We start from the raw sequence: 16802 nt of genomic DNA, 5'->3' as shown, positions 1-16802 counted from the left end.
TCTCACAGCAGCCATCCCTGTGGTCCCCCTGCTACCAAAACTTTGCCACTCAAACCCAATATAAAAACAAAAAACTTTGATATACCTGTGTTTCCATAAAATGTCATTGAATGAAACAAACATGTGGCTGATACATGATAAGCAGTTGAATGTTGTCCATAGTTCAACTAAAGGCTGTGAATGCAGACCAGGGAGGGTGACAGGCTGATTTTGAACCAGTAAAACAGGTGAGTCAATGTGGTTTTGGCTGGCCAATGATTTGATTTGATGCCTGGTACAAGGTCCATGTTAATTTCCTGTCTGGAAGCAAGGCCTGTAGTGTTCATGTTATGTTCCTGTTTTCCCTGTCCTGAAAGGTAATGACAAGTTTCCATTAAGGAGAATAACTGTGTATATAGAATGGTGATGTTTCTTGTGCTTGCAGATGACTCATTGGGAACACGTGTGGGAAATGGAGCCCAAGCATTAGCACAGATTGGCCAACCAAGGACACTGATGTGCCACACCACTCTGGCACCCCCTGCTCACTCTCTGTTTTCTTGGTGCCTTCCTGAACCTCTGTCCACTTTCCCTTGGGTTTCTTTGGGTCATGTGGATGGAAAGAGCTGATCTGTGTTTTCATAAAAAAAATGAAGAAAGAGTAAAGCCTCCCATCCATCCAGAGCAGGAAGCAAGGCACTGTACTAGCTTTTCTATCCTATGTTTAGACTCTCTGGGAATATTGGAAAAGCTTGAAATCATGAACATAAATAGTTTTGATTTCCAGTGAGATTGTTTCCCTTTGTAAATTCTTTTTCCTAATGGGATGCTCTTGGACCTGGTTGACAGCATTGAAGAGATCACTGTTGGTTATTTTTCTTTTAATAATGGAAATCCCAAAGGAAAAGTGTGTGTGATTCCATGAATTGAGAAATTCAGGTTTGTTGTGCATAAAGAACAGGACAACATAAAGGGTCTGTTCTCTCAGCTTTTGGAGGAAGGCTGCTGCAGAAACATTAGCATTAGTAGGATGGATTATTGTTCTCCAGGCATAATTTCTCTGGGTTCTTGCAGCACCTATTTCTGCTTGTTTATTTCATCCTTAATGACAGTACTTTTTTGCCATTCCTCATCTATCTCTTATATACAAGTGAAGGTCTAGGAAGACATCGATGTATAACTGAGGGTAGAGAAGCATTACTCTGCAGGGCTGTAATTACTGAGTCATAAGGACTGTATTTCACCTATATATACTTTGAAGATTTGCAGCTGCTGAGATAAGTACTTTGATATACTTCTGTTTCCATAAAATGTCACCCAATAAAATGCATTTTCACCTGGGGCTGATAATAACCAATATGTGGATTTGCCCATGGTGCAACTAAAGGCTGTGAACTCAGAGCAAGGAGGGTGAGAGGCTGACTTTGAACCAGGAAATAAGTGGGTCAGTGTGGTTTTGGCAGAGCAGTGATTTGATTTCATGTCTAATGCCAAGGCCAGTGCCATTTTTATTGTAATCCTTGTTTCCCTATCCTAAAAGACAATGTCAGTCCTCTGATAATAAAGCATTTGTACAACAGCTCTGCACTTAGAAGGATGATTTATGGGTAGAACAGCTGGTAGTTCCTGTGGGAAACCACATTTGTTCAAATTATATATACCTGTAATGTTGTGATGTAGAGTTTCTTCACAGTTGGAATTACACTTTCTTCCAGTCTGTTATTTCCTGGAAGGTCATGGTGTGTTTCCCCTATTTCTGGAGTGTTCTTTGGTAGTTGTATTTACATAAGTTGTTTTGCAGAAAATGTTTACTAAAGCCACCTGAAACTTTCTGTGTGAGGGGGAAAAAAAAGGAAACAAGCTAAAACAGAATCTGTTCTACCTTCTCAGGACACATAGTCTGAGAAAGAGGTTAATCATAAATCTTTGAATGTACAGCTTCGCTTTTGGGAGAGATGAGAAAAACTGAAGTGTTCTGTTGATTACTTCATTAAGTGTTAGTGCCTCTTGCTCATATTACAGCAGATATAGAAGGCAGGACATGTGAAGGGGGCACTTTCGTCTTTTAATGTTGTTATGGATAAATACATACACATGTGACAATATAAGAAATTGAACCATTGTGCAACAGTGTGTATGATAAAAGATGGAAGGAGAGATTCTCCTAAGTGAATAGTTCAGTGATCCAGTCTCTGCTGGATGATCACTGCCATTTTACTTTGTTTGTTTATCATTCCTGTCCTTTTGAATCCTAGTCTCTTCTCAGAATGGTGGGGAACACATAAGTATATTTCTGTTTTATGTATGATCCTAATGCATTATGCTCTCATGAGATGTTTTTGCAATTAGGACTGTCAGAAGCAAACCTACAAGTTGTTGCATGGTTCAAGAGAAATTGGAATGGTGACTTATGGGTTCTAACAGCCTATAATTCCTGTGTGAAACATCGTTTCTCCATCTCTATTTGCCTGTAAGTCTTTTATGAAGAATTTCATCAAAGTAGTAATTAAAATTTCTACCCTTGATCTCCCTTTAGGATTTATTTCCTGCAAGGTCATGATTCATGTTTTCCATTTAGAGATTGTTCTTTCACAGTTGTAGCTGAGAATATTTTGCAGCAAATACTGAATTCCCTTTGAGAACTACAGGACAAAAAACAATGTTAGGGGTAAAGAAAACAAAAGAGAAGCTAAAATTGAGTCTCTCCTTAGTCCTTTGTTTCAGATACAGTCCTTTGATAGATCATTTACACTTACAGCTTCATAATCATCACAAATGATCATGTTGCAAAGTAGTAAAAGTTACAAGAACTGACGAGAAAGAAAGTCCCCTACTATATAGTTCAAAATGAGACTTTAGGGCCCTGCTTGTGGGCTCAGACCTCAGTCACTTCTGTGTGCTCTTGGAGGTTAGTTTTCAAGGCAGACATGTGGCAAAACACCTGTACATTCCAGGAACCCAGAATTTCCCTCAGAGGGGTCAGGCACAGCTTTTGGATTTGTTTGTCAATAATTAGAATGGAGTGAGAGATCTGAGCTTCTGTTTTGTAAGAAAGACCTTGTGGAGATTATTTGCACACAGCCCCACCCATTACTGACTCCAAGTGGGTAACAAGCATTAGACAAGATCAAGAAGCATTGTTGCACAGAAGCAGACACAGCTGATCATCCTCTGACAAGCTCCAGAACATTTTACATGGTGTAGAGTGCTGCTGGCCAAGCTCATCTCCCTGGGGTTATTCTGATGTCTGTGAGTACTACAGAAGTACATGCTTCCTGTGTGATTTCCTACTGGATGTGTCACAGTGATGAATAATCAGCCCCACACGGTACAATGAGAAGTATTTATTTTCCCTTCTTTGCTTTAGAAGTGCCAGGGAATCTTGGTCTGGCAAAAAGATGATCTGAAACTTAGTAAATTATTGTAGTGCAGTCCAAGAGAGACCTAGTATCTCTTTGAAATCAGTGCAACTCATCTACCTTGCACCTTGAGGCCTCAGTGTTCTTTAAGGGGCTCTGGGGATGAGTTTTGAAGGCAAAGTTCTTGAAAGCTACTGAAAATCACAGCACAGATGTCCATCCCTTGATGAGGTCACATAGGGGTTTTGAGTTTATTTCTTAATTGTCAGAGATCATTGAAAAGTATTCAGTTGATCATACTGATGGACTGGCCAGATGATGGCAGTTTTGCCTAAAAATTCCCCAGATCAAAGCAATACAAAGATGAAATTGAACGTTATTATATACTTTAATCATAGTTTTTGTGCTAGCTCAGGCCACAGGATGTGAAAGTCCTTGACAGAGCATGATACTATGTTACAATTCATCCTCACCTAGAAGAAAAAACATTCAAGCAGGAGACAACTGTTGTTGCTATGATCGGTAGAGTCGCCGATAAGCAATAAGCAAGAGCTTCTGTGTTTGCTGGTTAGAATATAAGAACAAAACTCGTTCAGGCCCTCCCTGGGGCCCAGAGCCAGGCCCCCGGCGCGCGGCCATCAGGAGGCTGCAGTGGCGTCGCGGCGCCTCCGGGTGCCGCTGTTGGCCGCCGCCGAGCGGCGCTGGAACCGCAGCCGCAGCCGCAGCCGCCGCAGCGTCCTGCCCCCGCAGGCTGCTCGCTCGGCCGGCGCCGGCCACAGCGGCAGCGGCACGGGTAGCACAGGCGACAGGCGGCGCGGGCAGCAGCGGCCAACAAGCCGGCGCCGGCCCCGCTGCGCTCCAGCAACCCCTGCACTCGCTGCGCAGAGCGGCTGGAAGGGAGGCCGGGCAGCGGCAGGAGCCGGCAGAGTGCGGCGAGCGCTGCCGACAATGGCAGCGGGCAGGCGGAGACAGAGCCGCGGGACGGCACGCGGCGGAGCGCTGCTGCTGCTGCTACTGCCCGCTGTGCTGCTGTGCCTGTGCTGCCGGGCGGCGGCGGAGCGGGTCCGCTACACCATCCCCGAGGAGCTGGCCAGAGGCTCGCTGGTGGGGCCGCTGGCGCGGGACCTGGGGCTCAGCCCGGACGAACTGCCGGCGCACAAGCTGCGACTCAGCGCGGACAAGCAATACTTCACCGTGAGCCACACAGACGGGAACCTGTACGTGAACGAGAGGCTGGACCGGGAGGAGCTGTGTGGCGAATTGGTGTCCTGCTCTGTCAGCTTTGAGGCGCTGGTGCACAACCCGATAAACGTTTTCCATGTTGACGTGGCCATCCAGGATGTGAACGACAACTCCCCAACTTTCAGCAAGGCTGCTCTGGAACTCGAGATCGGTGAATGGACGCTTCCAGGTGCTCGTTTTCCTCTGGAGATGGCACGAGATGCAGACGCCGGCAGTAACTCGCTGCTGACTTATCAGCTTAGCAGGAACCCATCCTTCTCTCTGGCCTTGAAGGAAAACACGGGTGGAAAGAAGCAACCAGAATTACTGCTGGACGAGCCATTGGACAGGGAGAATCAGAGCTCGTTTGAGCTGGTTCTTATGGCGGTGGATGGCGGGAACCCCGCGAGGTCTGGGACTGTCCAGGTTCATGTCAACGTGACTGATGCCAACGACAACCCACCCGTGTTCAGCAAAAATGTCTACGAGGCTCGAGTGGCCGAGAATCTACCAGCAGGTTCTCTGATTTTGCAGGTGCGAGCGACGGATGCAGATTTAGGGTCCAACGGACGAGTCTCCTATTTCTTCAGTAACGTCCCAGACATCGTCAGCTCGTTATTTGCTGTCGATGTAGAGAACGGGGAGGTGAGGACTGCGGGTCCCCTCGATTTCGAGGAGAAGAGTAAATACGTCTTCGGTCTGGAGGCGAGGGATGGTGGCGGGCTCACTGGCCACTGTGAAGTGCAAATAGACATAACAGACGAGAATGACAATGTGCCTGAGATCATAACTCTTTTGCTGTCTAGCCCCGTGCCCGAGGACGCACCGGTCGGCACAGTGGTGGCCCTGCTGAAAGTGCGCGACAGAGACTCCAGCGAGAATGGTCAGGTGACGTGCGAGCTGTCGGGAGAGGCGCCGCTGTCCATCGTGGCCTCCTCGGGCGGCTCGTACAAAGTGGTGACGGCGAGCGCGCTGGACCGCGAGCAGGCGGCCGAGCACCACGTGACGGTGGTGGCCAGGGACCGGGGCAGCCCGGCGCTGTCGAGCAGCACGGAGCTGGTGCTGAAGGTGTCGGACGTGAACGACAACGCGCCGGTGTTCGAGGAGGCGGCGTACAGCGCGTACGTGCCGGAGAACAACGCGGCGGGCGCGCTGGTGCTGCGCGTGAGCGCGCGGGACTTGGACGCGGGGACCAACGGGAGCGTGAGCTACTGGCTGGCGGGCGGCAGCGCGGGCGCGGCGGGCGCGGCACCGCTCGTGTCGGTGGAGGCGCGGAGCGGCGCCGTGTACGCGCAGCGCTCCTTCGACTACGAGCAGTGCCGCGAGTTCTCGGTGGCCGTGCGGGCGCAGGACGGCGGGACGCCGGCGCGCAGCTCCACGGCCACGGTGCGCGTCTTCGTGCTCGACCAAAACGACAACGCGCCGCGGGTGCTGTGGCCGGCGCCGGCCGCGGGAGCGGCCCCAGGAGCACCCCCAGTGTCGCCGGCTTTCGAGGTGGTGCCGCGGTCGGCCGAGGCCGGCTACCTGGTGGCCAAGGTGGTGGCGGTGGACGCGGACGCGGGGCGCAACGCGTGGCTGTCCTACGAGCTGCTGCAGGCGTCGGAGCCGGCGCTCTTCCGCCTGGGACTGCACAGCGGCGAGGTGCGCACGGCGCGGGCCGTGTCCGACAGGGACGCGGCCAAGCAGCGGCTCGTGGCGCTCGTCAAGGACCACGGGCAGCCGGCGCTGTCGGCCACGGCCACGCTGCACGTGGTGCTGGCCGACAGCTTGCACGAGGCGCTGCCGGAGCTGAGCGAGCGGCCGGCGGGCGCCGACGCGCCGGCCGAGCTGCAGTTCTACCTGGTGCTGGCGCTGGCGCTGCTCTCGGCGCTCTTCCTGCTCAGCGTGGCGCTGGCCGTGCTGGCGCGGCTGCGCCGGGCCGGGCCGCCCTCCGTGCTGCGCTGCCTGGGCGCGCAGCGCTTCTCCGTGGCCGGCGCCGCCTTCCCGGCCGACTTCTGCGAGGGCACCTTGCCCTACTCCTATAACCTGTGCGTGGCGGCGCCGCCTCGAGCCGTGCCCGAGGCCGCTTGGCCGCCGCCTCCGCTGCCCATCGTGTCCGCGGAGGAGCTTCTGGGCGGGGAGCCATGTGAGAAGCCGAGCCTGAATAGCACCGCGGTGGAGGGAGAGCCGCCCGGCAATCCCGACGCAACTCAGGTCTGTAAATTCGCATGCTCCCGCTTTTCTCCTTGAGTTTTTCTTAACAGGCTTCCTCTTTTGCCCTCTTTTTATCAATTCATTGTGTGCTTGAGTTGTACGAATCCGTGAAGTAACGAAGTAAGGAACGTGGTGTCCCTGTTCTCAGGAGGCTGCTAACCTTAGTATTTGGTTCCTCGGGGCTCACAGCTCCTGTTTCACTTGATGTGTTTAGACTTCAACTTTGGTTTGAGTGGTTAACTATGAACGCGGTAAATTAGTGGTCGTGCATGACAAAATATGAGCTGAATGCTTGGTGTTTGAGATTTCCTCTTCTAAAGGTTTTCCCCCAAGATGGATATACTTGCACTTGCTTGATATCAGTAGTGTATTCATTTGTCAATAATTTTCAATATTTACTTCAAGTAGTACTTGTTTAATTCAAAGCTGGTGTTCATTGCTTTTTCCCAAACTGCCATGTGTCTTCTCATGTATTGAGGGAATGTTACTGGAAAAGTGCAGGATTAATGGGACGAATACATTTTATCCAGGCACCATTTTTCAAAGGATTTTTGTACAGTCTTTTCTGAGTTCAAGGGCCCATAGTGATTACTGCTCTGGAAAAAAAAGAGGTCTGCTGATTCTGCATGACAGAATTCATAAAAGGGAATCTACTCCTGTTGTTTGTTGGGTTTGTTTGTATGTTTTCCTGGAATGTGTGCGTTTTGTACATGAAGGAAGTTGCAGGTTCTTCCTTCTTAATAAAAGAGTGAGTCAACAATATTTTGGGTTTCTGCAGAAATGGTAGCCCAGACGGGATTGGTTACTTTTTCCAGGCACTGTTTCTCTCCCCAGTTCTCTGCTGGTTTTTTTCCCATTTCTTTTCTGGTGAAGATGTAGCATGGAACCTGAAAACAAACAACATAACAGATAAACAAAGAAACAAACAAAAACTCACAAAAAAAAAACCAACCTCAAAACCTAAGCCAAACAAACAAAAAAGCCAAAATCAAAACCCACACCTAGTTATTTCAGGGCCTTTCTTTTATCCAATTCCTTCTTCCCAAAGAAAGGTGCTTGTAATGGATAGACCACGTGGATCGTGGAATACTGAAGCGTAGAATTAGGTCTCTCAGCAACTTCTTGCTCTCCTGTTCTACCAGGAGAGGCATCTACACATATTGAAAAGGACAGAGGAATACGCAAAATGACAGCAATTATGCAGAAAGTATTTCTGAACTTTGAGAAATTACCTGCATAGGTTAAAGTATTCAGCTGAATTTCTCTTCTCGTGCTTCCTACAGTATTTAGTTTAATAGTTATCATATCAAAATGAAGACTCAGTGATTAGGTAAATGCTTTTCTTATAACATGAATCATTTATACTATGATTTCTGAGAAAAGGAGATCCTTTTCCACGTCTTTAAGCTATCGAGTTGATTGCTTAAGTGTTTAAACTATACAAACTTTACCTTTGTGTGGCTTCTTAAAATAGGAAATAACCCGTGTAAGTCCACAAACATTCCTTTCTCAGTATTCTCTGCATCTGTAGGTGTTCCATGAGTTTAACCGTGTGTCTTCGCTAAAGCCCTGCATTGTCTTCATTCAGTTAAAAAATGCTGTGGAGAATAACCGACTATGTGGAAAACAGGCACATAAGAAAAATTTGAAAAAAAAAGAAAACTGTCCCTGATCTCCAATCACCATCCATTGTACTACTGTGGGCTGCATGACAGGGACAGCACACAAGACAGATGTACAGATTTTTCTTCTTGCTGGACTTGACAAGCCGTTTTCCGTGCTGTTTTCTGGGAGCCGAGGATATGATCTGATCGGACTCACTGCTGGTTTGCTGCCTGCAGGGTACAATCAGTGCGGAGTGATTAAGTGACATACAGGCTGAAACCGAGGGATGGGAGAGCACGATTTTCGAGCAGTAGTGGAGCCTCCTTCTGTATTTTGGTCTCAGGAAGGTCTTCTAGGGACAAATTGCATAGCTCCGGAGGAACCAACCTCCTTTGGAGCTCTACGGGGATGGAGTCATTAGTGTTTTAATTTCAGTGGAAAGACTCCCCTTTCTTCCGCCTTTATATGCCTTAATTTCAGTCAGTGGTGGTGAAGTAATTAATTTAGACCGCGTTCTGTAAAAACAGAAGTATTCAACGCAGAACTCCTGCCGGTTGGGTTGATGAGCCTGATAGTTCTGGTTCTCCCAGAGAGGGTCGGAATATTACATTTCCAGTTTCAGAGTGCGTTTTCTTTTGCTACGCTTCTACCAGTCATTCAAGATTAACTGCTAGAAAAAATAGTGTTGTTTGTTATGCATTCGGACATATGTGGTAAGTCTCATAACACTCTGCATGTAATATTAAAAGACGTTTGTATCTGTATTGCATTGCCATTACTAAAAAATTTTCCCATGCGGTAGAAATAGCAGAGCCACGGCAGTACTCAGATATCCTACCGGTCGTGATCAGCTGAAGGATCAAACAACAGATCGGCTAGAGATAAGTCGAGGCAGGACATTCGCCCTGCAGGGGATCCGAAATCGCCAGTCTGTCCCCGCGGTCAAACAGCACTAGCAGCGCTCGGTGCCTGCAGTGCCGGGAGGAGGCTGCGGGCGCCGCTGTTGACTGAGAGGAGCGAGAGGAAGATCGGAGCGCTGCAGCCCCGCCCGCTGCGGACCGGCTCGCTCACTAGATCGCTGGATCCCTGGGTCGGTGGCCGCCGGTTTGCGACTGTACCCTCGTTGCAGAACCGAGCTGCATAGACACGGAAGGGCCGGCAGCAGCGGCCAGGAGTGGCAAGTCGGAGCCGGAGGGAGAACTGGATCGGTGAGAGGCGGCGGTGGGAACTGTCGGCTGTGTTGCGGTGCCGGTGGTGCCGCGGCCGAGATGTGCACGGCGGGGAGGCGCTGGGGCCGGTGGCAGCGAGTCCTGCTGTGGGGTGTCCTGCTGGCGGCGTGGGAGGCAGCGTGGGGGCAGCTGCGCTACTCGGTGCCCGAGGAGATGCCCAAGGGCTCGTTCGTGGGTGACGTGGCCAAGGACTTGGGGCTGCAGCTGCCGGTGTTGCAAGACAACGGTGTCCGTATACTGGACAAAGGTCGTATGAAGTATTTCTCTCTGCATGGGAAGACGGGACATTTAGTGACGGCGGAGAGGATTGACAGAGAGCAGTTGTGCAACAGTGTGCAGCAATGCGTGCTGCGCTGTGAGCTGATAGTGGAGGCGGAAATGAAGTTCTATCAAATCGAAGTGGAAATCACGGACATTAATGACAATGCGCCTCGCTTCAAAGACATTGAGGTGGAGGAGAGAATAAGCGAGATGACAGCCCCAGGGTCGCGGTTTCCCCTGGCTGAGGCTCACGATCCAGACCTGGGAAGGAATGCCCTCCTGAGCTACGAACTGAGCGGCGACAACCACTTCTCGCTGGCAGTGCAGGGGCGGCCCGGTGGGGATCAGCGTCCCGAGCTGGTGCTGGCCAAGGCGCTGGACCGGGAGGAGGCGGCGTTTCACGAGCTGGTACTGACAGCGAGCGACGGTGGCGATCCGGCACAGACAGGCACGGCGCGGATCCGCGTGACGGTGCTGGATGCGAACGACAATGCGCCCGTGTTCAACCAGGCAGAGTACCTGGTGCGTGTGCCTGAGGATGTGTCAGTGGGCTCCGTACTCGTCACCGTCATGGCCACCGACGCGGATGAGGGCATGAATGGGAACGTGAAATATGCGTTAAAGAAAATCACAGAGAAAGCCTTGCAGATTTTCCAGCTTGATTCTGTGACGGGAATGATCGTGCTGCTGCACAGCCTGGACTTCGAGGAAGGCGACTTTCACGAGCTGGAGGTACAAGCAAAGGACGGTGGGGGCCTCTCCGATATAGCAAAGGTCGTGATCACCGTGTCAGATGTGAACGACAATGCACCCGAACTGATAGTATCGTCGGCGCTGAGCGTGATCTCAGAGGACGCCCCGTCGGGGACGGTGGTGGCCCTACTGCACGTGCAGGACCGTGACTCAGGAGCCAACGGCGAGGTGCGCTGCTTGCTGGATGGAGGTGTCCAATTCAGGCTGGAGAAATCCTTTGAGGATTACTACCGCGTGGTGACAGCGAGAGAGCTGGACCGGGAGCAGGTGTCGGAGTACAACCTGACAGTGCGGGCGGCCGACGGAGGGTCGCCGTCACTGGAGAGCAGCACCGTACTATCACTGCGAGTGCTGGACGTGAACGACAACGCACCGGTGTTCACGCAGGAGAGCTACAGCGCGCGGCTGGCCGAGAACAACGCGGCGGGCACGCTGGTGCTGACGGTGCGGGCGACGGACGCGGACTGGGGGCAGAACGCGCGCGTGCGCTACCGGCTGTCGGAGGGGCGGCTGCGGGGCTTGCCGCTGTCGTCGTACGTGTCGGTGCATGCGGAGACGGGCGCGCTATACGCGCTGCGCTCCTTCGACTACGAGGAGGTGCGCGAGGTGGAGCTGTGGGTGCTGGCGGAGGACGGCGGCTCGCCGGCGCTGAGCAGCAACGTGTCGGTGCGGCTGCTGATCGTGGACGAGAACGACAACGCGCCGCAGGTGCTCTACCCGCCTCCTCCTCCGCCGGCGACGAGTGCGGGCTGGGCGGGCGTGGAGCTGGCGCCGCGCTCGTCCGAGCCCGGCGCACTGGTGGCCAAGGTGGTGGCGGTGGACGCGGACGCGGGGCAGAACGCCTGGTTGTCCTACGAGCTGGCCAAGGCCACGGAGCCGGGGCTCTTCCGCCTGGGGCTGCACAGCGGCGAGGTGCGCACGGCGCGCTTCCCGCTCGCCCGCGACGCGGCGCGCCACAGCCTGGTGGTGCTGGTCAAGGACCACGGCCGGCCGGCGCTGTCGGCCACGGCCACGCTCACCGTGCTGCTGGCCGACAGCGTGGCTGAGCTGCTGGCCGAGCTGGGCAGCTCAGCCGACGCGGCGGCGTCCGGCGAGCCGGCCGCCAGCCTGACGCGCTGGCTCGTGCTGGCCGTGGCCGCCGTCTCCTGCCTCTTCCTCGCCTTCCTGCTGTTGCTGTTGGCGCTGCGTCTCAGGCGCTGGCGTCGCTCGCAGCTGCTGGCAGGCAGCAGCGGGGCCTTGCGCGGCGTGCCGGCCACGCACTTCGTGGGCATCGACGGCGTCCGCGCCTTCCTGCAGTCCTACTCACACGAGGTGTCTCTCACGGCCGACTCTCGCAAGAGCCACCTCCGCTTCTCGGGCGGCAGCTGCTGCAACACCCTCCCGGCCCGGCCGCCGTCCGACGAGCCCGCGCCTCTGCTCGGGGAGAAGGACCCTGCTGGCTCCTGCCTCGCGGATCCGGCGCCGCTCCTGGTGAGTTGGTTTACCAGTCTGTCTCCGCGATGCTTCTTTCTTCTCGTTTCCCACGCTTTCCCCGTTGTGATCTCTGTCCTTTGTAGTGGGGTTTACTGACAAGGACCACAAAGAGTTTTTCACTGACACGCTGAGAACTTCTGCTTCGTGCTGTACATTGGTGAACGTGAGATCGGGTCTTAGCCTTAAAATTTTGGAAGTGATAGGTGAATTGAGGCTGCATGTTTGTTAGAGTGGGAATATTTATATTTAACATAGCATTACCGTGATATATAGTTGTCATTGTCTAGGTTTTCCCTGAGGTCCACTGCTCTTTTACTTTTACAACCTCGATGTTTCCTCTCTTCATGTAGAGATGTACAAGTATTTATGAGAAGTCCATGACATGGTCCCAGTGGCTGCTTGATGAGAAGTGCTTGCAAATGATTTGTGCCTAAGAGCACCATGCGAGTTTTGAGGGGTTTGAAGATGGGACCACTTCTCACATGCACACAATTAGAAGGCAAATATTATCTATGGTAAGGAGAAATTGTCTATTCAGCTTTTCCCTGGGTTGAATTTATCTGCCAGTTATGAAGATCTATGACAATCCTCTGAGCTGTGAAGGGTTAGTGGAAAGTCTTGATGAGGTCGCTGTGTGTGAGGAAATATTCGTGGAGATAAGGCTTGTGGCTATTCAATTCCTAGACTTCATTGATGACTACATAATATTAATATAAAGGCGTCATATTTTTGGATATCACACTGCTCAGACTCCAACCGGACAAGTTGTGGGTTCATGAGTTTGCTTTCATGTTGCATGTGAATGGCAGTTATTTGGCATCAATGTACAGCTTATGGCAAGGTTTGGGAGTCATATATCTTGAGTTGTTCTTGTGCTGAAGAGGATGATGGTCTCCTTGAGCTGATACCTTGACAAATGGATCTTAATTAAAGCTCTATATTGCTTATGCTCTTCAGCAGGTTTTACCTTTCTTTGATGTAGCATGATGAGCATGGAAATCTCTTTGGATTCATCTGTGCTGTGATCCTTCTTCTCAGATTAGGAGGAGCTATCTGTGCAACTTCTCTTTCATTGGTGTCTGTCTACGAGTTCAGCTTCCCTGTTGCTTACTGTTTGGGCAGGGTGAAAAATTCTGTCTGTCCAGAGACAGGGCAGGTAAAAAATGTGAGTATAGTTAGAAATGTCTTAAATATGTACAATTATATAGAAGTTCATTTTTTCCTAGGTTTTGGATGAGGCCCACAGTCATGGTTCCATGCATTTTTCCTTTTTTCTTGTCCAAAGAAATTATACTGAGGAACTGTGACTATGGTCCTTGGTGTGAGCTCTTGTGTGATTGTTTTGTGGATGTTTTACCAACTAGATAACTGTATTGGGTTTAGTTGGGCCAGACTTAAGTTTCTCACAGTAGGCCCAGCAGTGTTGTGTTTATGTACCAGTAGATGTAGAAGGGACTACAGGCTAAGTCAGCTGACTGAAACTAACCAAAGAAATATTTCATACCATATGATGTCAACCCAAAGATAAAGAGAAGGAGAGAGGGAGGTGCTGTCTCTCTTTTGTGGTGGTCACCCTTGGACAGCCACTGCTGGGAGGGATCCATCACCACTGCTTTGTGGGGAAGTGGAGATTTCTTTTTGGCTTTTAATCTTGTGTGTGTATTGCTTTTTGTTTTTTTTTTCCCTTTTCCCCTTTCCTGTGTAAATATAACCTGCATTGCTGTAAATTGCAGCTTATAGTTTTTTTCCTTCCCTCTTTCCTCTGGAAAGAAGGGGAGCTGCATCGACTGAGTGTACACTTGTCTTTCTGCCAAGGTGAAACTATCACAACAACCTCCTTTTATCCCCACTTCTGTTCAAATCATCTGAAATGTCAGGCTATTGGGTCTTGCAGAGAAAAGTACCTTCCTGGTACCAGGCTGATCATGGTGCACAATATAGGTGTTTTGTCTGAGCAACAGGTGTTTTAATTGCATGCAAATTATGAGTGTCAGAGAACACCATGAAAGTTGTGAAGGGTTGGAGAAAGTCCCTACACTGAGTACACATAACTGTGACAGGCTTTAACTAACTAGATATTCTTCTTTTTTATCTACTACACTTGACATAATCTGAAATGTTAAGTAGGAAGCCCTCACTTTTGAAGGTTTCCCATTTTTACCATTCATGTTGTCCAGGTCTAAAGCTGGGCCTCATATTGGCTGGTAACACTTAGGAACACTAAAAGATCTCTAGTAATTCTTTCACTGGGGAGCATTCTTCATCCATAATTTCAAGTTGTTCAGCTGACAAGACAAAGGCTTTCATATACTTATATTTCCCTCAATATCACTGAATTACATGCTCTTTCCACTGTAGCTGATATACAACCAAAATACAGAACATCACCCATGGTGGAACCAAAGACTGTGAATGCAGAGTGATGAGGGTGAGAGACTGACTTTGAAGCAGAAAAATAGGTGAGGTAGAAAAAATGTGGGTTTTGCTGAGAAATAATTTGATTTCATGCCTGGTACCAAGGCCAATGATATTTCTGCTCTGGTCTTCTTTTCCCTATCCCAAAACACAATGACAGTCCTCCAGCAATGAAATATTTCCACAAGAAGTGTGCATGCAGAACCATGATGCATGCGCAGAATGGTTTATAATTCCTGTGTGAACATATGTATCTCTCTGAATGCTGCAATGTGGAGTTTTTTTGTAGTTGCATTTCTTTGTAGTTGTAATTACAGTTTCTCTCAAGCTACTGTTTCCTGGAAGCTTGTGGCTCTCTTTCTCCATTTCTAGTAAATACTTTTGTATTTGAAAGTGTGAGCATGCTTTTGTAGCAAATCCTTACTTCAAAACCCTAAGAAAGAATTCTCTGTGTGAGGAAAATGAAGCAGAAGCTAGAAGATAATCTACTGTAATTTCTGAAAAGACTGAATGACAGAAACTGGTCCATGATAAGTGTTTGCAGCTTCATATTTTTGTGAGATATGCAGGCTACATAACATAAAAACCTTGCCTAGGGATGATGGCTATTATTAAGAGTGAACCCCCATATTAGGTAGCCCAGAGGAAGACTATAGGGCCACACTTGCAGCATGAGGTCTCAGTCACTTCCAGGTCCTCTCAGAGAGGAACTTCCATACCCACAGTGAAGACCAAAAAGACTCTCTGTCAATGCTTCTTTTGCTAATATTGCCTTGCCTTACTTGTCTGATTTATGTTCTTGATTTCCTGTGTGGGTAGGTTTACTTGTAATTATCACCATAACTTCCTTTAACAGCACATCATTGCCTCTTGCTCATGCTACAGCAGGTGTGGAAGGCAGGAGAAGTTAGGCATCTTGGTGTTCTGTTATTGTTGAGAGAAATAGGTGTAAATATAACCTCAGTAGAAGCAGAACAACGTGTGTGATAAAAGAGAGGAGTAGATTCCCCCTACACCATTAGTTCAATGAGTCATTCTCAGTTGGATGACCACTCCTCTTTTATATTGGCCTTTTATCATTTGGGTGCTTTAGATTCCTTCTGTTTCTTTGCATGAATGATGGGGAGCAAACAAATTTACCTCTCTTCTAGCTATAATCATAGTGCTTTTTCCTGTCATGTTATATTCTACCAGTTTTGAGAAGTCAGAAGTAAGCTGCCAATTGTATGGGGTTGGAGAGAAAACAGGGGAGCTCTGGCAGATGGAATTGTAGAGGAACAGATAGTAATTTCTTTTTCTGTAATAGTTAACACAGCTTGTACCTATGGAGGACTGTGCCTTTGATTGGCTTCTGCTCAATAAGTTTGGCCTTAGAAATATTATTCTACATGATTCATAAAAGACAAAATGTTTCTATGTGCACATTATCAATAGAAGGAGGGCTAAGGAGAATGCCCATCCTTTGCTGGATGCAAAGAGTAAATGTACTGACAGACTGAGGAAAAGGCTGAGATACTTGATGCCTTCTTTGCCTCAGTATTTAACAGTAAGATCAGTCAGTCTCTGGGTACTCAACCCCCTGCACTGGGAGACAAGGATGAGGAGCAAAATGAGGTCCCCATAATACAAGGAGAATCCAAGTTTGCAGCACCTGCTATATCACTTAGTCACACACAAATCTATGAGGCCAGATGAGATCCATCGAAGGGTCCTGGCTAACTGGAGAGCTACTAGTTGACCAGAAATTCAGCAAATGTGATGGCCAGAAGGAGTCTCTGGGGAACTACAGGCCTATCAGCCTGGCCTTGGTGCTGTGGAAGATTATGGAGCAGATCATCTGAAGTGCCCTCATGTAACATTTATAGGACAACCTGATGATCTGGCCCAGTCAGCCCAGTCAGCATGGCTTTATGAAAGGCAGATCCTGCTTGACTAACCTGATCTCCTTCTTTGAAAAGGAGTCCTACGTGCTGGATGAGGGAAAGGGTGTGAATTTTCTCTATCTGGATTTCAGTAAAAGCTTTGCCAGCTTTTTGCACAGCACTCTCCTGGAGAAACTGGTTTCTTATGGTTGGATGAGTGTACTCTTTGATGGTAAAAACCTGGCTGATGACTAGGCCCAAACCGTGGTGGTGAATAGAGTTAAATCCATTTGTCAGCCATTCACAAGCGGTTGTTTCCCAAGGCTCAGTACTGGTGCCAGTTCTGGTGAATATGTTTATCAATGATCTGAAAATGGGGATTGAGTGCACTCTCAATCAGTTGGCAGATAGCATCAAGCTTGGTGGGAACACTGATCTGCTGGAGTGCAGGA

The 16802-nt window shown here is 49.5% G+C and overlaps 3 protein-coding genes across 3 annotated transcripts in view; all 3 read left to right on the top strand.

The window, feature by feature from the left end:
• Window positions 1–16802, top strand: part of LOC139678766 (protocadherin gamma-A4-like) — a 245389-nt gene that overhangs the window by 5704 nt on the left and 222883 nt on the right. The gene's annotated exons all lie outside the window — the stretch shown is intronic.
• Window positions 1352–6788, top strand: LOC139679139 (protocadherin gamma-B5-like). The gene is made up of 3 exons (XM_071570569.1): window positions 1352–1389; window positions 3953–4170; window positions 4348–6788. Exons 1-3 carry the CDS (start codon window positions 1352–1354, stop codon window positions 6786–6788), a joined length of 2697 nt encoding a protein of 898 aa, XP_071426670.1.
• On the top strand, window positions 9443–16605 carry LOC139679137 (protocadherin gamma-A12-like). The gene is made up of 2 exons (XM_071570568.1): window positions 9443–12070; window positions 16447–16605. The coding sequence occupies exons 1-2, from the start codon at window positions 9626–9628 to the stop codon at window positions 16603–16605; spliced, it is 2604 nt and encodes an 867-aa protein (XP_071426669.1). The 5' UTR covers window positions 9443–9625.

Source organism: Pithys albifrons, chromosome 15, assembly GCF_047495875.1.
Source record: "Pithys albifrons albifrons isolate INPA30051 chromosome 15, PitAlb_v1, whole genome shotgun sequence".
Taxonomy (NCBI): Eukaryota; Metazoa; Chordata; class Aves; order Passeriformes; family Thamnophilidae; genus Pithys; species Pithys albifrons.
The sequence above is the reverse complement of the archived record's forward strand: the minus strand, read 5'-3'. Positions and strand labels throughout refer to the sequence as shown.